We start from the raw sequence: 20,058 nt of genomic DNA on the forward strand, positions 1-20,058 counted from the left end.
AGCACTGGAACAGGCTGCCCAGGGAGGTTGTGGAGTCTCCTTCTCTGGAGATATTCAAGTCTCGCCTGGACGCCTACCTGTGCGACCTGGTGTAGGGAACCTGCTTTGGCAGGGGGGTTGGTCTCGATGATCTCTAGAGGTCCCTTCCAACCCCTACAATTCTGTGATTCTGAAATGTTTGAATTCAGCTTTCCTCTGAACTGAGATGTTCCTCGGCTTGGTGTACATTGGGATCACGGTTCTACTACACTTCTGTTTTGTCAGTAGCGTTTCAGCCTCTTGTACAGCCGCTTCACCAATACCTCCTTTGAGAAACTCAGCTGTGGCAGCCATGTGCGCTCGATTGAAAGAGGAGTGCTTGAAGCCAGTTGTAGAGTTGAGAAGCTGTTATGGCTGAGGAAGGAGGTGTCTGGCTGGCATCAGGCACTAGCAGGGCCCTGACACGTGTAGCTTTGCATTGACTGCTGCCAGCTGATACTGAACTCAGTTTTGAGCTGTGTGTAACAGTCCCTGAAATCCAGCTGTAGTGCTGAGAGGCCAGCAAGGAAGTGGAGTACGTAAAGACGTGTTCAGCACATCACCCACGTATGTAACTGCAGCAGCAGAAGCCAGGAAGATGTGGATGTTGCAGCACTCCTAGCGTGAAGCTGGGCCACCTGCAGGCGCTGAAACTCCTGCTAACACCACCTGCTTTTAGCTGAGCCTCTTTCCAGGGGCTGCCACGGCCCTGCGCTTTGGATTTTTGATGCAAACCATGTTGATATCTCCTGGCGCTGAGCTGACCGCTGAGCAGCGCTCCCACCAAGCCAAGGCCGTTTCAGCTTCTCACGGGCAGCCTCGCCTCCCTTTCCGTGCTCGGGCCCTCAGCGGCGCAGCTCCGCCCCTCAGCGCCCGGCAACACGGAGCCCCCCGGGTCCGCCCACAGCCGCCACGGGACTCCGGGGGCGAGCCGGAAGCTGTGCGGCGGCGGCGACGGGGGGCCGGCGGTCGGCTTCAGCGGCGGTACTGTGGGCGGGGAGGCGCGCCGGGCTGGGACCGAACTGAAGGGTGGCGGCCGGTGCGGGGCTTCCGAGTGGCCCGTGGAAGAGGGGAGTGAGGGTGGTGCTGCCGGACCGCTGGATGTGGTTCTGTGGCGGGCTGGAATGGGGCCGGGGCTGGCTGTGGTGGGAGTGGCCGGGAGCCCGGAGCCCAGAGGCTGCGCTCGGCACAGCCGTGCGATCGCGGGCGGTGATTTGCCTTTGTCCTCTTCCAGGCGCCTCTTCCAGCTCGGGTGGTGGAAGGGAAGGAATAGTTGTTGGATCAGAACGTTTGGCCCGAATTCCAGTGGAAGCAGCCCTCTGGTAAGCAATTGCAGTCACAAGACCGGACTGGCTGCGGCAGGGTCTGTGTTCTGAGGTCCTTCTTCCTGAGCAGCCCCTGGGAGTGTGTGCGGGGAGCATCGCCCCGGGCTGCGTGCAGGGCTGCGTGCAACGAGGGAGAGCGTTTAAGTTCGGGCAGCGGACTGTGTACAGGCTCGGAAGTTTGCTTCTGTGCTTCTTCTGGGAAGAGCTGTTTTGAACAAAACACACACACACACAGAAAGAAAGAACCGAGAAGACAGTGCTCACAGGTGTAGCAGTCACTCTGGTGTGGCTTGGCCACTCTGAGGCCCGAGGCAGCAGATGTGGGTGGTTTGTATTTCTCTTCAGGCCTGACTGTGCTGCTCAGGAAAGGTAAAAGTTTGCTACTGGGATGTGAGTCGATGCTTTCCAAGGAGCGTGTGTTGCAGAGCGGTGACAGAATCGCTTCAGCACGGTGCCAGCACAGTAGGTGTTCAGCCCAAAGCCCAGAGCTGGGTCCCTCAGCGGTGCCATTGCTGGAAGATCTCTGCTTTTCCTCTCGTGGCCCAGAGCTTCCGGCCTTGGCCAGTCCGTGAGGGAGCTGTGATGGACAAGTACAGCCTGGCACAGGGGTTCTTGTGCTGATGCTGGCAAGCATGGCTTTGGCTGGGTTGATTTTTACCAGCTGTCCCTGTGCTTTGGGGAAGGTCGGGGAAGTTTTCTCCTTCTGCTTAGCTAGCCTGCCCTTGTAGTGCACTTCCCAGCCTGTACCCACATGCTGGAGGTTGGAGTGCTCGTCCAGTGCTGGTCCATGGTGTGAGGGCCCCGAGTGCAGCTCTGTCCTCAGGGGAGAGGACTGGAGCCCATCACCTATTTCCGGAGCACCGGGGAATGAAGTAATTCTGAAAGAAATGCTGTTTGAGAGCACTTTTACTTGGAGTCGTGCAGGTCACCCCTTTAGAGGAAAGAGAAATATTGTGTATTGAGTTATAGTATCATGGGAAAGGCCTCTAAGATTTTCTGGTCTAATAGTCTACCCATCACCGCCAAGTCCACTAAATCATGACCCTCAGTGCCACATCTATGCTTTTCTTGCAGAGCTCCAGGAATAGTGACTTCATCACTTCCCTGGTCAGCCTGTTCCAATGCATCACCACTATTTCTAGAAAAATTTTTTCCTTACATCCAGTATCCTGAACCTACCCCCACCTCACCACAGCCTCCTTTCAGAGACTGGTAGAGAGTGATGAGGACTCCTCTGAGCCTCCTCTTCCTCAGGGTAAACGTCCCCAAGGCCTTTAGCCATTTTCATTGGATTTGTGGTCCAGACCCTTCTCCATCTTCTTTGCTCTTGTCTGGACATGCTCCAGGTCTTCATTGTCCTTCTTGTTGAAGGAGAGGTTCTCTAGTCCTCCATATGAATTCCCTCCAATCATCTCCCTAGTCCAGATAGCAACACTGTTTCTGATACAAGCCTGGATACCCTTGGCCTTCTTGACTGTCAGGGTACACAGCTGGCTCTTGTTCAGCTGACTGTCAGCTAACAGCCCCAGCTCCTTTGTGCAGCTTTCCAGTCCCTCTGCCCCAAGCCTTACATGGCATTACCTGGGGAGTGCAAGTGCAAGACTCATCACTTGATCTTGTTGGAGCTCGTACAATTGAACTGAGTCCACTGATCCAGTTTATACTGATGCCTCTGTAGGGTCTTCTTACCTCGAGGTATATCAGCATTTCCTCTCAACTTGTTATCTGAAAACTCATTGAGAACATGCTCAATCCCCTCATGGGTATCAGCAGTAAAGATACTAAACAGGGCTGGCCCCAGTACTGACACATGGAGAACACCCCTTGTGACTGGTCACCAGCTGGATTTGACTCAGTTCATCACCACTCTCTGGGCCCAGCTGTACTGCCAGGTTTTTACCCAGCAAAGAGTATACCTGTCCAAGCCATGGGCTGTCAGCTTCTGGAGAATACTGTGAAATTCAGTGATGTATATCATGATCTGTGTGTAGGTGAGGCATTTCCCTAAATGCCTTGTTGATATTTGAGTATTTGTTAGGCACGAAACGGCTCTAGGCTGTTTACCACTCTAAACTGTCAAGTCTTAACCAAGGCTTTGTTATCAAATGCATATCTATTAGAACTTTGGTGGAAGAGACTGAGGTATTTGGGAATACAAACATGGCCAGGGCTAGGTGTCAACTGAGCAGAGGTTTGGAAGACCTGTAGTTTGGGCTTTAGCACTATGGTTCTCCTGCGAAGCAATGGCTGCTGCTTAGTAGGGCACGTTGAAGATACTGCCCATCATAAAGAACTTCAGTGGAGAAGCTTGGAGGTGCAGTTTCTACTCTCACTGTTATGCTGTTCATTTCTACGTTTTCACTGGCATCTTTGAGATTATGGCCAAAGGTGCGTTTTGTGGCTTAATTGAATGCTGTAAAGCCTATGCAAGAGTAAATAAAACGTGCCCGTAGAAAACAGATAAAACTTGGCTTGATGATGAAACACTCTATCAGATGATGAAACACTGTTATCAGTCTGCGAGTTTGTTCTCTCACCAAGTCTGCTGTTATCTTTTGGGTCTCATTAGTGAAAAGAGTCCAGTGTTAACTTTGTTTCCAGCAGCAGTTAAGCTTACTTCAGCTGCCAGGTTTGTACTATGACTGCACCTGGTGGTAGTGAAACTTTGAAAGGACCGAGTTCAATCCCTGAGCTGTTATCTGGTGGTCTGACTTCAGTCCTTGATGCTGGGAGCATTGTCCAGGTCTTATCTATCCAGTGGTGAGGTGATCATGATTGCGTTTGTTTGGCATGACTCTTTAAGTTGTGTTCTCAGAGTCAATAAGATATGCATACCTGTTACAGTTTCAGTGTTCATAAAATTGGAATGGATCTTGAAGTCAGTCTGCATGCTATATAATGTATGATGTGGTGCAGCTAGTGCTCAGAACAAACTTTATAACGAGAGAGCTAAAAATAATGCTGGTGTCTTGGGCTTGCAATTGTTGCGAAGTGGTCAATTTCATGTAGTAGGTTTTCTAGTGTGGTGTGACTTAGATGCTGTCACAAAACCCAACACCCACTGCAAAGATTGCATTACTTTATTCGGTAATAATTCTGTGTTGAACTGATTCATGTTCTCCGTTTTTTCTCCCCACTAAATCTACAGGAGCTGTGATTGTGTCAAACCCCAGTACTTAGGTCTTGATTGTCCTTTTACTTTGATGTTCATCCAGATGTATTTAATAGTTTGGAACAGAACATTTTAATATATATTTTAAAGCTTTCTTTAAGATACCTCCTTGCATTTCTTAGGAAAGAAGAGCTCTGAAGTCATGGCGGAGAAACCTAAGCTTCACTATACCAGAGGAAGGGGGAAGATGGAGTCAATCCGGTGGCTGTTAGCAGCAGCTGGGGTTGAAGTTTGTACCTTATTTTTTTTTCTAATTTTATAAAGCAATAAGATTAATGTCTGTTTGAAATATGGATTTGGTTTCAGAAAGGTTTTCCAAGTATTTCTATATTTAGAGATATGTACGGTATCACTTGTTGTACTGCAGAATGCTTGCATTCAGTAACACACACTCTTGTATTTTATTTAAAGTATTCTTTGATTTTAATATGCAGAAAGAATCATTAATTCGTTCATTTTTGAAACATACTTCGTGTTGTGGAGATCTTAAATTTTTGCCACAGACCAGAACAGTCTGAATTTCCTGTATCTTAAGTGTGGGACTTCAGAACACAATCTCCAAAAAAATTGGTTTTTGTTCATTGGTGAGGACCTGACTAAGATTAATCAGCAAAGCTGCACTGAAGCCAATGGGAAGCTGTCTAGATTCGCACCAGGTGAAAGCTGTCCAAAGGCATCTTAATTTCTGTTCACTCTTTGCTTGAATGTAATGTTTTGAAGCTATTTTTTTTAGGCACTGTGTTGCACTGGAAAGAAAAGGCTTTTTTCGTGGTGCTCATTCACCTTGAGTATTGCTGACAGAAGAGCTGCAGAGCACAAGTGCTCTCATTCAAACGTCTTTTTCATTTAGAAAACAGACAAAAATCACTGGAGTTGGGCTCAGTGATCCTTGTAGATCCCTTCTAATTCACAATGTTCTATGATTCAGTTATATCTATAAGAAAAAGAGACGTAAAATGTTGTGTAACAGAAACAGGCATAACGTATTAAAAACTTCTCAATATTTCACATGGTGTGAGCTGCTTTTCAGTGAATGATTCAGTATCTGTGAATTGCTCGTGCATGCAAGTAAGCAGAGCTTTATGATGGAAGATTTTTAATAGTGAACAGCACTGTGCATTTACTGATGAGTTGGGATGGTGTAGTCCAGGGTTATTTGCTGGAAAAGCGATGAAGAATAGGAGTCAACACGGTGATGAGAAGTATGGGAAATAGTAGGGAGAGGTGGAGTCCGGCTTCCAGACTCCCTTCTGTTTTCCCATTAACTTTGGAGTGTCACAGTGTTGTTTTCTGTCTTTACTTTTCAGTTTGAGGAAGAATTTATAGAAAAAAAAGAAGACCTAGAAAAATTACGCAATGGTGAGTCTGCAGATTGTCCTTTGAACATAAGTTCACATCAACAGAACAAAAGGAGTGCTTCTGACTTTTATTAGTGAGAAATGAGATTTCTGTAAGATCTCTGATATAATGTGACTTGTAAAGAGATTTGAGAGAACCGGTTGCCTTGTTAAAGCTTTAGATCACTCAGCATTAGAAATGTCATGACATGTTATTAAGTCTGTTCCTCAGAACCAGTGTGGTACTACATTGCTTGAATAGTTTGCTTTTTTTTCTTCCCCAGATGGATCCCTGTTGTTCCAGCAAGTGCCCATGGTGGAAATCGATGGGATGAAGATGGTGCAGACTAGAGCCATCCTCTGCTACATAGCAGGGAAATACAATCTCTATGGGAAAGATCTGAAGGAGAGAGCCTGGTACAGTAGCAGTACATACTGTCCTTTCTTATACTTTTTCAGTATTTTTGGTGCATAGGAGAAGAATATTGCTCTGAGATGACTGTGTGCAAAGCTGCACATAATGTACTTGTGCTTTGTCCCCTCAGATCCAAAGACAGCTTGAACAGACTTTGACACTAAGAGATGATTGTTAGATATCAATATAATTAGAATTTTCTGGCCACATTCAGGCTTATCTGAACTACCAGAGTAGAATTACATTACGTTGCTGGGTAACTGCAGAACAGTAATACAGTTATAATGCTTAAAGCTGTTTATTTTTTGTGCTTAAAGGGGGACTACAGAAAAGATGCCGGACTCTTTATCAGAGAGTGTAGTGACAGGACAAGGGGAAATGACTTAAAAATAAATAAAGGTAGATTAAATTAGATATGAGGAAGAAATTGCTCACAGTGAGAGTGCTGAGGTACTGGAACAGGTTGCCCAGAGAATCTGTGGATGCTCCATCCCTGGATGTGTTCAAGTGTGTGGCAACTCTGCTTGCAGAAGGGGTGGTGGAACTGGATGGGCTTTAAGGTCCTTCCCAACCCATGCCATTCTATGATTCTATCAGTTGGCAGCCATTTTTTGGATCCTTTTATGATTTGACATCAAAACTGTTATATTTTCCGTAGTAGCTTGCACATGTGATTTTTTTTTCTCGTAAAAAATAGATGAGTAGATCAGTGGAAAACTGGGGGCTTGGGGGGTTGGACTCGATCTCTAGAGGATCCCTTCCAACCCTCTGTGATTCTGTGAAAACAACGTGAGCAGCGGTTAGACTCTGGTTTATACTCTGTTTGTTGCATACACCATGAGCCTCTTGCTGAAGATGTTTGGGAAAACAAAAAACCTGAGCTGGAATCAAAGTGGAAGAACAAGAAAGTGAACCAATGGTTTAGGCTACATTCATTAACAAGCATCCTACTCAGTGACCTCTTAAATACTGTATTTCAGGAAAATAACCAAAATGGGAGTTTAAACCTTTTCTTTCAGGATTGATATGTATGTGGAGGGAACAACAGACCTGATGGGAATGATCATGGCTCTCCCTTTTCAAGCAGCCGATGTGAAAGAAAAGAATATTGCCTTAATCACTGAACGAGCTACAACCAGATACTTTCCTGTTTATGAAAAGGTAAAGGATGAAACATCGGGAGTCCACAAAGGCAGCCAAGCAGGGTGCAGCCCTCCTGCCCCAGCCCCACATTCATAGCTTGAAGGCAGGCAGTGGTACAGCTCTGGGACTGTATTCAGCAATGGGAAAAGAAAGCTGCAAAGTCATGCTGGGCTGATCTCAGTACTGAGCACCTTTGCCGTCTTAAAGACTACTCAAAGGGCAAATTCTCGTTACTTGCAAGTAGTGGACTTAAACATTTTGCAGGTAGCTTTGTGGCTGGTAGCTCCCATTGTTTCGCACAAATGCTCCATTTAAATACATGTGCCAGCCTTCAGAGCTTCCTGCCTAAAAGTATACATACCCTTGATGTTCAAAGTTAAATTCAATCATGATTTATAATTAAGGACCTAATTTTGTGATTTTTCTTGAACCCACTGCTTTAATGGAAGTCACCTAGAGATTATTACTGTCCTTTTCTGAATTGCTTTATTTGGGCACTCTTAGACGTGCACAGAGAGATGTGCACAAACAGAATGTATCTAGCTTAAAAGCAGGAAAGCAATTATCTGCTGGCTAGCACGCACTAAAGAGGTGGCCTCTAAGGGGCTGTGAGCTACAGCATTAGTACACTTACTGCACTCAAAGCACACAAAAAGCCTGTCTTTGCTAGGCAAGAGTTGGCAAGGAGAGGGAGGGTTGTTCTCTGTTGCTGCCGGGAACATAGCCTTCGTGTTACTGTGTTGCCATTTCCTACCAACTTGCTGTTTATTTTGTTTTTCTCTTTAGGTTCTTTTATTTTTGTGTCTATTAACATTTTTTCTTTCTGAATTAGAGCTAGCAATGATCCTCACCTCCTGCTGCTGTTTGTGCCCTGCATGGCTGTGCTGTGCAGACTTTCTCCCAGCAGTGCTTTCTCCCAGCGTAGCAGTTTCTCCATGTCTGTGCCAAGGCAAGAAAAAAAATTATCAAGGGATCTGCTCCTACAAGTAGCTCTGGGAAATCAGAATATTTTGGAGGATATCTTTATACAGCTTTCTAGAATCCAGAAAAATGCAACTTTTGTACTGTCTATGGCATCGTAGGCAACTATTACAAGTTTTAATGTGAATGTGTACTGGGGAAAAGTCTTTAAAATAATCCTTATTAACTTACATTAGACAGAACTAAATTTTGCATGACTTTTAGCCCAGCTAATTTTGTCAAAAGAATTAATAACTTTCCTTCTGAACTGGCCGCTTCAATGGTCCATTGATTCAGCTTGGCAGGATTCACAGTCCATGCCTCGTGCAGTCCTGACAGTAAAATCTCTCTAGATAAGATCACTTTGCACTATCAGCAGCAAATGGTAATTCAAAAGCACTGTAGGGTGTCTGGTTCTGATGCTCTGTTTGAGAGTTTCCATATGGCTTCAGCAGTCAGGTTTTGGTAGAGCTTGTTTTGGCAGTGTAGGAAATAGCTGCAACAAGGTATCAGGTATTTGTCTCTCCCAGAAGTCGCTGCCTTTTTTATGCTAATATTGGCAGGTTTGGGATTGTAGTAGGAATCATCTTTATGGGTTCTTCTATGGATTTCTACTGCTGTTTATTTCAGTAGAGATCTGTCTGTTACATCTAGGTAAAATCGTTGCATACTTCTTTGTATTGCATGTATGACTTCTTTATTTGTTCTTATTTTGTAGGCCTTAAAAGACCATGGTCAGGATTATCTTGTTGGCAACAAGCTAAGCTGGGCAGACATCCACCTGCTGGAAGCCATTTTAATGACAGAAGAACTTAAGTCTGATATACTCTCTGCATTCCCTCTGCTACAGGTTAGTGATCATCTGATCTCAGCATGGAATGTAACATACACATTTCACTGCCCAGCTTTAAAAGCTCATTGATGTTTAAAAGTCTTTTGAACCACTGTACTGAGTTGCTGGCAGCTCTCTGATCTTCTGTTGACTAAAACAAGCTGAACACCCCCACAGTCACCTTCCTTCAGCTCTGCTGCTCCCAGCTGCTTTTAGCTGGCAGAAATTCACTTACTGACTCTACCAGTTTTGTCACTGCCACTAACATGTCTTCAAACACAGCTTTGGGCATCAGGACAGGAGGCTATGGCTTGCTGTGGCTGCACTTCCTATCCTACTTTTGCTAGCAAAATTACATTTTGAAGAAACTGTATACAGAAGTGTTTCTTCTTTCTTGTCTTATGTGGTGGTTTGCACTGAGGTGCCCCTGCCCTAGATTCTTTTTAGCCCAAATACATCTGTAGTATTTGGATTCAGGTTGCATTCATTCCTTTTTTTTTTTTTTTTTTTTTTTTTTTCCTCATTTCTCCTTTTGCAGATGAATTTTTACTCTTTAGCATCAAGTTCTCCCATCCACAACTGGAAAACCAAGGAAACTCTATAGCACCATTTCTGATTAGAATATTCACACCTGAATTTTCCAAAAAGACCAATATGTTGTGAGATGTGTTTGCAAATATGTATGCATACATTTTTTCATGAAAAATACTGAGTGCTGAGCTGGCTCTAAGTAGCTACTAATGTTCTCTGCTTAATAAGTATGTATGAGAATAAAAAATCCAAGTCATCTGATTTTTAAGCTATAAAGGATGGGATTATAATTTCCTTGCTTTCACTGGGTTTCTTACTTCTTACAGGCTTTTAAAGGAAGAATGAGCAACGTCCCAACAATCAAAAAATTCTTGCAGCCTGGCAGCCAGAGGAAGCCACCATTAGATGAGAAATCAATTGCTAATGTGAGGAAAATATTCAGTATCTAATCATGTGGCAGCTACAGATAACATGCCCATAGTTTATTACCTAAGCTGTGCCTCTTAAGTGTAAACTGCATAGATCTGTTATGTGTTTGTGCTCTATAATCTTTGAGATGGAAAACAATTTAGATTAAAAGGCTGTTGGACCTGCTGATTACAGAAGGTAGTGTTTTATTACCAAGAGTTCTTGCTACCATCAGTTACATGAAATAAAATATACTAATGTTTGCTGTTTGGTTAGCCATTAATTGCAGTACATACCTGGTAAAGTGTTTCAGCTATACTTTCCAAAGCACTGCAGTAAAGCCTCTTCCCTTCCTTTTTATTAGTTGCAGCCCAGAAGATCCACTCTATAACATTTGGTAATTCATTTTTTACTTTCCCTGGTCAAAATTCAATGTATCCCTGTGCATTTATCTGCTGTCTGTACTAAAAAAAAATAAAAATAATAAAAAAAATATCTCACGATCTCTGTAAGTTCATGGCTAAAAGTAAGAAACTATTTTAATCCCCACATGAATCTCTTAGAAGAGATTTTGATTGCTGAAAGATCAAAGTGCATGTGCCTAATTAGTCTACTGCTACTCATTCCGTGCTCCTATTCTTGCATGGCTGGACTGCTGCAGTGAGGAGAATGCCACTTGACTCTTTTACCTTCCCAGTCTCTTCTCAAACAGCTTGAAAGAGAACTGCACTGGCTGCTTACCTTTTCAGTAAAAGCGTTTGCAGATGCTTTAAGGACTTGTTGAGATAAAGCCTGTTTCAGATTCTTTACCCTCATTTGATGGGAATCGTCACTGTCCACTTCAGAAATATAGACATAAACTCTAGTTCTCTTCCCAGTAGTTGTTTTTCTCAGTAAGACTCAAACAGATGAGGGAGAGAAACCTGTCAACCAGTTTATAGACAGAATTGCTGCCCAGCAAAGTTAACTCCTTCTCTGACTTGTATGGGCTCATAACGTACTTCAGTTACAAACTTGGAACACTCCAATCACCCACACACTTCTTGACTTCTTAAAATTAACATTATTTGGCTAGCTGGAAGCAGCAGTTTGAACTGGAAGGGCAGTTTGCCCATCACAGTACTTTACTTAAGAACTACTTTTGTGTTGCTATGCCTCTGTTCCAAATGGAATGGTGGTCAAACCATTGCAGAGACTAACACAGGGCACCACCTTTGCATTCTGGAAGTGCACACTCCATCCCCAAGGGATACAGTAGACATGCTAAGAACATTACTTGCTTGGGCTTGCATTAGACATTACTTGCACAGGTGTTTAGATAAAAGCTTTTGCGTTAGAGTTATGCTTTGATGCCTGTCCTTGTGCCCATGGGGTAATTCTGAGAATGCAAAGATGGCTCAACTCCAGAGGTACTGAACAATGCAAAATCCCATTGCATTTAGGATATGAGCTAGCAAGCAACTGACGGAGGACGTCCACATTTCAGTACTAGGTTGCCTAAACTTTTCTGCAGAGCTCACTGAAAGCAAGATTCATCTCATCTACAGCATTGGTCATCTAAGCTTGTTATTATGGTACACAGCAGTCCAATTCCCCTGACTTGCCTTGAAGGTCCAATTCAGGATAGAAAGAGCCACATCTTACATACCCAGCTGTCATTCTACTTATCACTGTCCTAAACTGAAATCCATGGATTATCAGCTCATTTGCACATAAGCCTGGTGACACCTGGTGGTGATTGGTACTAGCATTTGCTAGCTAAAGACTCGAGGTGGGAGCTGGGGCTGCTGGGTTTTTTTATTTGCAGTTGGTTGTTTTGATCATATGACTCAGGTGTTTGAGCAGCCTGCAACACTCTGCACTTAAGCCCCTGCCAACAAAAGGAAGCTTGGTATTCTGCTAATGGACTGGTGGAGCATTGAGACCAGATATACACGCTCAGAAATAGGTTGCCTTTATAATATTATAATAATATTTATATTTATTTATGCATGTTATGTATACATATGTATATTTATGATGTAAGGAACACTAAACCACATCCCTTAGTGCCAGAATAGTTGTACGTGGTACGGTGTGTGTTTTAAATCAGTAATGAGTACAGAGCAGCTCATCCAACTTCCCCTGACAAAATGACACTTCACTCTGCATAAAAAAACTGAGGGAAGCTTCAAACATTTTAAGTTTTATTTCAACACTGATAGTAGGTTTGATATTTAGAAACAGTGGAAGAAGATAAACGTACTCAAAAGGAAGACAGGTTTTTGTATAAGACAGTACAGGCACGTTCCTTTATTCATTAGTGACTAACAGTATGGTTAGAATTGATTACTTAATTACAGAAGCTACAAAATTATGCTTCAAAACATCTCTGATACAGTGCAATGCTAATGCAGTTTCCTGGTGTGCTCAGCACCCCTGAAAGCTATCAAACTTAGAGGTAAAGGTCCCTCGAGTTAGCAGATTGCTTAAGCAGATCAAAATGTATCATTAACAAACAACTGTTTTAGCTTTTATAAATAGCTTGCAAAACACCAGCTGGCAAGTGCCAGTAATTAGGGTACAGGTATTGATCTTTCTTTTACTGAAAAGATAAAAGCAAAATAAGACTTGTGTTCCAATTTGTCTTTCAAGTATGGAGAGCCTGCCTGTTTGTGAGGTGGGCATGGCTGTCATACTTCAGTTCTCAAGTTGCTACATTCTCCTACAGAAGCATAAAAACAAGCCTCAAAATCATCAAAAGGCTGTAGAAAAGAAAACAGAAAAAAAGTCCATAAATACAATAAACAGTAAAAATCACCAATAAACAACAGCACATTCACAAATACCTGACACTAGAATCTCTAATAAGCAATCTTTCAAAACGTTTCAATCTATAACATCACTCTTCACCAAAGTCTATCTAAGCATACTGTTCTGTCGTTGACACAACAGAAAATAACATTTTGCAGTTTCAGTCCTGATTTATAACTTTTAGCAACTGTGTATGTGTGTGTGTGTGTGTAAGATGACTGTTGTATGAAGTGAGACAACTGGCTTTATGCATATCTGTATGGAAGCACTGAAGCTTTCCTCAGGTTCTTCCAAAAGCCTTATCAACATGCATTAATGTTTAACTGCAGATATCTCCTTTCTTTGCTGAAAAACGCTGTCCTCAGTTTATGTATCTGCCTAGTTAGACAAAAAGCAGGTCAATGGAAACAGGACCAAACTAATTCCTCTTAAACCATACAGCTGCTAGATGGTAGTAACCTCCACTGATGCTAGCTTGAATCAGATGTTGAGTAGCAACTATTTGAAAATCAGTGAAATCTTTACATTGAGATCCTCAATGTATGTTTACCTCAGGCATGCTACAAGTCCGGCTGGCATCAGTTTCTTGGATCTCTTGAACCTCATTCCCATTATAATGGTCAAAAGAAAAGCTGAAACTGTAAAAAACAATTCAATGCATTTGTTACTTCTTTCAGAGAGGACTATTCAGGAATATGGACAATAATCAAAGGTCACTGACATGTTTTGCTATGAAACACAGTATAGTAAAATGTGAGATCATAGAGAGAGATCTGTAAAAACATTCTTGCTTTCCCAAAATTCATTACCAGGACTCCCTTCAGTTTCCAGGTGCAGCAGAATGCTAAATCCTTCTCTGCGGATGCAAAGCAAGTTTGTCAGGTGGTGAATTTGTATTCCTCCATATATAGTCCCTGTATCCTCTTCATTAACAGTAACATTTATGCTGAGTTACAAATACAGTGTGTCATAATCCCAACACTGCAACTGTTTTCTTACTAGCCATTCAAGGAGCTGGAACACACAAACTGTTGTGATTTTTTCCTTTTTTTTTTTTTTTTTTTTTTTTTTAATTTTCCTTTTAGAGTGCTAGCTCTGTATTTGCTAAGCCTTAAAAACTAGATTTGAAAGTTTTCCTTTATTTCTGCTCCAGGATAGGGCTTAACATCTCCTGCACTGTGGTCGTAAGTACTTTTGATTTGCAGCAAAGCTTGCAACACCAGGTGGGCAGCCCCAAAGGGCAACAGATGCAGCATAAGCCATGGAGAGCAAACATCATGGCAGGAATTGCATCTTATTCCTGGACCTTTTACCTGAAAACAGAGGTAGCAACAGACCAGCCAACCAGGCCTGAGGATTCCAAATCAGGCTAATGACTGCTAAGGAGATTAAGAATACATAGAACTGCAAAGATAGCTATAGTTGAGTTAAAAAACTGATACCTGCAATGCTTCCTAGAAGAGGGCAGAGGCAGGGCTGACAGCTGGGTTGTATCACGCTGGCAGCTCTTCTATTCTCACAGAGCAGATAAACCACCCAGCAAACTCTCTTTAAAATCCCCCACCTTCTGTGGACAGTGCTGCACTCACAGTTGTCAAAAATGAGTTTTAAACTCATTCCGACATAATGTGACAAGTTCTGGCAGTTACAAACAAATAAAGACAGCTTGCTTCACTATCCCTTGCTCTTATTTTCTGGTCCCATAGTTGTGATCCTCTCAGGAATGTCTGAAGAGCAGACTATTCCACAGCATGTGCCTTATCTAGCACCCCTAGTATATGTACAATTCATTAGAAGCTACAAAACATGCCTGGTTTAGTTTGTGAGGTCCCTGCAGTTACCAATATTCGGCTTTTCAAAAGTGCCAGGGAGTTTTTAAGATGTTCATCTTTTAGACCTGATTTTCAAAAGCACTGAATATTCAGCATTTCACTTTTAATCAGTTAAAAAAACAAATAATAAATCAATAAATAAAGCCAAATTCAACTCAGTAGATCATAAAGATAAAACTCATAAAGCAACTCAATACAGCAAATGCATTGAGTTGCATTCTCAGAACAAACTTAAGCATGAATTTCTACACCTATTTCAATCAGTAAGCAGTCTAGAAAACACAGGGGCTCACTTCAGGGGCAGTGGACTCTCCTTTCCTTATTATTATTATTTTTTTTAATAAATGTTTTTTTTTTCAAGCATTTTCAAATCAGCAACAGTGGATAAATGGTTGAAAAAATAATTCATAAAACTACTAGGGAAATTTGGCTCTGGTATGTGTATGCCACACACACTTGGTACATAGGACAAGTTACAAGAACCCTAACACAAGGACTTGTACTGAATCACTACCTACGCTATTGTAGGAGGCTCCTGATAGGTGACAGATACTGCAGGTAACCACAACTATGGAGGAGATTTTTCTTCCTTACCCTTTTTAGAGGTTTGGGGCACTTGTCTCTCATTACATTCTAATTTATCCCACTAGTTTCTATGCTCAGAAGGGTCACCCTCTTCCATGCATTTAGATTCCCTCTCACACTTATGCTCTAGTTGCTCTAGGTACTTCAGAAAGCTAAGCATAAATGAAAGCATTCTGATCTTCTACAAAATCCACAGACATTTATTAGAGAGCCTGGATTATTACATCTGGTATCTACATTAGTGGAAATCATACAGCAGTCCTTCCAAAACAAGGGAACTGGAAAACAATCAACATTTAGTAAGTTGTAATTTTTTTCTTCCACAAATTCTGTATCCAAATTCATGATTTCATTGACCCATAGAAGTACAATGTTGGATGTGCTTAACAGCATCTCACACTGAATGACCACAAATTTACATGCACTCATGGTTGTGACTTCAGTGTAAAAAAGATGTCAGTAATCTGAGTAAGTTAATGGCTGCAAAACCTGAATATCCAATTTTAGGCCACATAGGAGCAGCTCAGGTACACTATGATTACCTTTACCAAAGAACTCAGTTGGTGTGAATGCTACTTTTTTTTTTTTTTTTTAATTAAATGGAAGACATTTTTACAGCTGCAGTTGATTTCAAACATGAAGCCAACAAAAATGCTCTACCATAAGCTCTAACTAAGGTCAGAAAAAGTGATTGTGTGCTAGCACAATCTGGATTACATGCAAGTTAAATGTGTGTGAAACCACAGCCTAAGGCATCAGTACTAAAATCATGAGTGGCAGAAGTTTCCAGTAATTCTTACTGCAAATCAGTTACACGAGGTGAATGATGTACCCCTTAAATAGAGACAGTAGTTCCTTGCTTTCATGAGGGTTTCATGGAAGCTTGCTAGAATGATAATTATTGCATGGTTTGTACCCTTTCTTGGCAGTAAAGAAAATCACCACATCAACCATTTGTTTCATTGAGAGCTAAGGGCACTCAACATCACGCAAGACTTTATCTTACACCACCTTTAAGTCTCAAGTTACATTCTGATCTGTCTCTTATGATTTCATTCCAGTACTTTTCCATGTTTCTCAGCTGGATTTCACAACACGTGCATTGTTACGTAACCACCCAGCACTGCCAGGTGGTTACACACCTTTGGTTCTTTGTGAATTTGCTTTATCTTGCCAATAGTTCCACACGTAAGCTCTTGAATTTTGCAAGCTAAGCTGAAGTGTCAAATTCTATTTCAAAAAAACTAAGAAAAAAAACAAAGAATTGTCACAATGCTTAAAACAAGAGAGATTTTTACAGGCACTTCAGTGAAATCTCTCTCTTTTTTTTTTTGTTTTAAACTGTAGTAAAACACTTACACAATGATATCTTCACATTTCTTGGATCACGTGTTACACAGTAAGCTCCATAACCAGCCACGGAACCAAAGATAAGACCAGCAGCTAAAGAAATTTTACTACCTGCAAGAAAATATTCAAGTGTTATCTTTCAACACAATGTCTTTATGCTCGGTCTACACAGTAGCTTTCTCTCTACACATTAGTATTAGCTGAATATTCTGAAAATAGAGCTGTGTCTGCCACTGTGCAGCCAACTCACCCTGTGTGAATAGAGGCAGCATTTCTGTAACCCCTCCTAGTCATTCTTTTGTATAGCATTATTACTGGCAACGTCTATTAAGTTAGAGGCTGAGGATCTACTAATACTTGTTATTTGGGAAGAATAATCTTTGAAGAACAAACCTGAACTAGGCTATTTTTTCTATCACACATATATTCAGAAGCATTTTTGTAACCCTTCTGGACTATCTATTCATTTTTACTGTATTTATAGCACTTGGGATTCTCTGAAAAATGACACTAAAGTCATTATGGTCAATGCATATAAAGGCTAAACTGGATGCCGTGGTATCACTGACATTACATTTAATAAAGTTATAAAAAAAAAAAAAAAAAAGAAACCTAAACAACTAGATGGCAATGAGGATGAAAACATGTCTTTTTTAATTAATTTGACATTTCCTTTCAATGCTATTACACAACTGGTTCATGAAATCCAGAGTTTCAGCAATGTATTTGGTTTCTGAATAGGCATTTGACTTGGTACCATATGATAAAAGTGCAGAATCAGCAAAGCAGGCAATATCTGGATTAATCTGATTCCAAAATGATTACAAAGGAAGAATCCAGAACCCCAGAAGACATATAGATCCCAGTCCTGTTATACTGAACATTTTTAATCAAGAATCTGCAAGAAAACAGAAATCATTACTGATAAAAATAAATAAATCACATTTTCCACAAGGACTGGTGAGCTATTAAAGACAGAAGAAAACAAGCAAATGGGATAGTTAGTGGGAGCAGAAGGGGGGGGGCGAGGGGGAAGATTTTCAGAAAGTAAAGACATAAAGCATTTATTTAGGAGCAAACATGCACACACTGTGCAGGGAATCGGTGATCCTGAATCGCAAGAATCATAATGGATAATGCCATGGTGAACAGGACTGCTGTACTGCTGGGACATTCACCCTGAGACAGTGAACCAGGAGCTCCGGCTGTGCTCGGCACAGCTGCGACCTCTGCCGGTGCGCTGCATTCAGCTCAGGAAGGCTGCTGCCAGCTGGGCCGATTCACAGCAAGTACCATCGACATGATTCAAACGTGGAAAACGTGCCTTAAAGTACATGACAATTTAAAACCTGGTTGCCTATGTTAGAGTGAAAACGAACAGCGTTAAAAATGGCAGACATAATTAACCATCAGGTCAGAAGAAATAAATAAAAAGTACTCTCCCTGCTGTGCATCCCCAAATCAATCCCAGATGCCTGTACAGAAAACATGTTTTAATGGAAGATAATCTATTGTGCTTAACACAGGAACGATTAAAGGAAATGAAATGGCATAAAATACATTGAAGGTCAAAAGTAAGAGCAGCCTTTTGCACCGAAAACAAACTCATCAGTTGGATAAACAGAAAGCAGTGACCACTTAAGCATAAGCTGATCCAAGCAAATCTTCTAGCAGCAGAGGCTGGATTTAAGATGCAGTCGTGTTCACTACAGCACGAGTTCCATGCCTTTCACCATTTCTTTTTCACAAAATGTAGCAGAGAGGAAAGAGATTCCCCAACCTCAACATATCAGGACTCACCTTTACGAGTGTATCCTACAATGCCTCCAACAGCCAACAGAGCAGCATATGCAAACCCAATCCAGTCAACAGCCATGGTCCCAACTGTGGGAGAAAAAACATGTTGCAGCTGAAGACTTGGGTAAAAAAACCCACATTTAAAGTATCCAAAATAACATCTCACTCTTGGAAATAGTGCTTTATTACCATATCACACCATTCAAAAGATAAAGGTGCATCTATTGGCTGTCACATCATCTTTTCACCAACTGGGGCCCTTCCTTACTCCTCAGTACAGAGGCATATTTCTACTAGGCTGTTCCCAGTCAAAAATACACATATGCAAGCAGTAAGCTGGGTGCTAGCTGAGCATGGGGTTTGTTGCACTGTGCTTATGGTTGGTCACAGCAAGGCTTAGCGCTCCTTCAACCTGGTCGTACTTGGTGTACCTCAGGCAGGATGGCACAGCCCTGCAGCACGGCACGGATTGGAGGTTTTCAGTGCTTCTCTGTAGGAAGGCTGTGCTTTTCCCTTCTTTCTCCAAAATTAAGTGCATTCTTAGTTTTTAGCGTGTACTTCTTTTTCCCTGAGCAGGTGTGTCTGGCGCGAATGGGACGGCAGGAATGAGAGCACACCATCATCTGGCGTCAAGCCTTTAGTGCTAGAAGGAGCGACATACAACAATTCCCCGCACAGCTGCAGTTCTATTGGGAACTACAGGGCTAAACGAGGCCGCGCTACGACAACAACCCTGAAAACGAGGTCAGGGGCCGGGCTCAGAGCTGCCCTCTGATCCACCACCCTTCATGGCCTCGGCAGGCCGTGTCCAGCAGCCGGCTGTCCCCGCGCAGGGCGCTCCCATCCCAAGCTCCGGCCCCGTTCCCGCTGAGGGCAGGCAGAGCCCGCTCCCGCCAACAGAAAGGAGGCGGCTGCAGCACAAACCCATCGCTCCCCCCGGACCACTTCACCCTCCGCCGTACCTCTTTCCGCCGCGCCGCCCCGCCCCGCCCCGCCCCACCGCCCTCCGACCTCCCTCCGCCCCGCCCTCCGCCCTTCCGGCGGTCCGTGCTCTGGGTTTTGCCAGGGGTTTCGGTCCTCCTCCGGGCGAGGACGAGGAGGACGGCTGGTTCGTGCTGCCATCGTGGCGCCGTGAAGGGGGAGCGCCGTTTTATGGCGCCTGGCAGAAGCGGGGAGGCAGAGCAGGGTCTGCGCGAGGCTGTGCAGCTGCAGCCCTCGGCTGAAGGAGTGCTGTCCGGTGCTTCGGGAAGCTCCTTGGGCAGCCTTGGGGTGACTAGTCTTCGTGGGCTGCAACGGCAGCATGAAAGATCTGTAGTCTAATTTAGGATTTTAAGTCTGAAAACCCCATCAGATCCACCCTGAAACCCATGACCAAGAGCTAGGCTCTGCTCTGCTCACAGCCACTCATGCTGCCTCAATTCATTGTTCAAAGCACTTCTGTTCTCTGCATTGAATCATGGAATCATTAAGATGGGATATGAGCTATAAGATCACATAGTCCAACAATCAATCCATCCCCACCATGCCCACTAACCATGTCCTTCACTGTCACATCTACAG

At 42.9% G+C, this 20,058-nt stretch overlaps 2 protein-coding genes across 5 annotated transcripts; one reads left to right on the plus strand and one right to left on the minus strand.

Annotated features, from left to right (window-relative positions):
- Nucleotides 1-844: 844 nt before the first annotated feature.
- Nucleotides 845-10,636, plus strand: GSTA2 (glutathione S-transferase). Of its 4 annotated transcripts, none has more exons than XM_085216925.1 (8): nt 845-986; nt 1,253-1,340; nt 4,638-4,744; nt 5,823-5,874; nt 6,137-6,269; nt 7,287-7,428; nt 9,089-9,220; nt 10,060-10,636. In XM_085216925.1, exons 3-8 carry the CDS (start codon nt 4,658-4,660, stop codon nt 10,180-10,182), a joined length of 669 nt encoding a protein of 222 aa, XP_085073051.1. In that variant the 5' UTR covers nt 845-986; nt 1,253-1,340; nt 4,638-4,657; the 3' UTR covers nt 10,183-10,636.
- A 1,669-nt stretch (nt 10,637-12,305) lies between these two features.
- Nucleotides 12,306-19,510, minus strand: TMEM14A (transmembrane protein 14A). The gene is made up of 5 exons (XM_003204437.4): nt 19,461-19,510; nt 18,502-18,585; nt 16,711-16,812; nt 13,485-13,572; nt 12,306-12,885 (listed from the first exon to the last, which is right to left on the minus strand). The coding sequence occupies exons 2-5, from the start codon at nt 18,575-18,577 to the stop codon at nt 12,846-12,848; spliced, it is 306 nt and encodes a 101-aa protein (XP_003204485.1). The 5' UTR covers nt 18,578-18,585; nt 19,461-19,510; the 3' UTR covers nt 12,306-12,845.
- Nucleotides 19,511-20,058: the final 548 nt, after the last annotated feature.

The sequence above is a fragment of the Meleagris gallopavo genome, chromosome 2, assembly GCF_905368555.1.
Source record: "Meleagris gallopavo chromosome 2, MGAL_WU_HG_1.1, whole genome shotgun sequence".
NCBI lineage: Eukaryota > Metazoa > Chordata > Aves > Galliformes > Phasianidae > Meleagris > Meleagris gallopavo.

Bases quoted from the DNA above. Each gene is read 5' to 3' on its own strand.
- GSTA2 (XM_085216925.1), top strand. From the start codon at position 4,658: ATGGCGGAGAAACCTAAGCTTCACTATACCAGAGGAAGGGGGAAGATG. The intron at 4,745-5,822 runs GTTTGTACCTTA...TTTACTTTTCAG, and splicing joins TAGCAGCAGCTGGGGTTGAA to TTTGAGGAAGAATTTATAGA. The intron at 9,221-10,059 runs GTTAGTGATCAT...TACTTCTTACAG, and splicing joins CTGCATTCCCTCTGCTACAG to GCTTTTAAAGGAAGAATGAG.
- TMEM14A (XM_003204437.4), bottom strand. From the start codon at position 18,577: ATGGCTGTTGACTGGATTGGGTTTGCATATGCTGCTCTGTTGGCTGTT. The intron at 13,573-16,710 runs GTAAGTGTTTTA...TGTTTTTTACAG, and splicing joins AAATGTGAAGATATCATTGT to TTTCAGCTTTTCTTTTGACC. The intron at 12,886-13,484 runs GTAAACATACAT...TCTTTTCTACAG, and splicing joins GGACTTGTAGCATGCCTGAG to CCTTTTGATGATTTTGAGGC.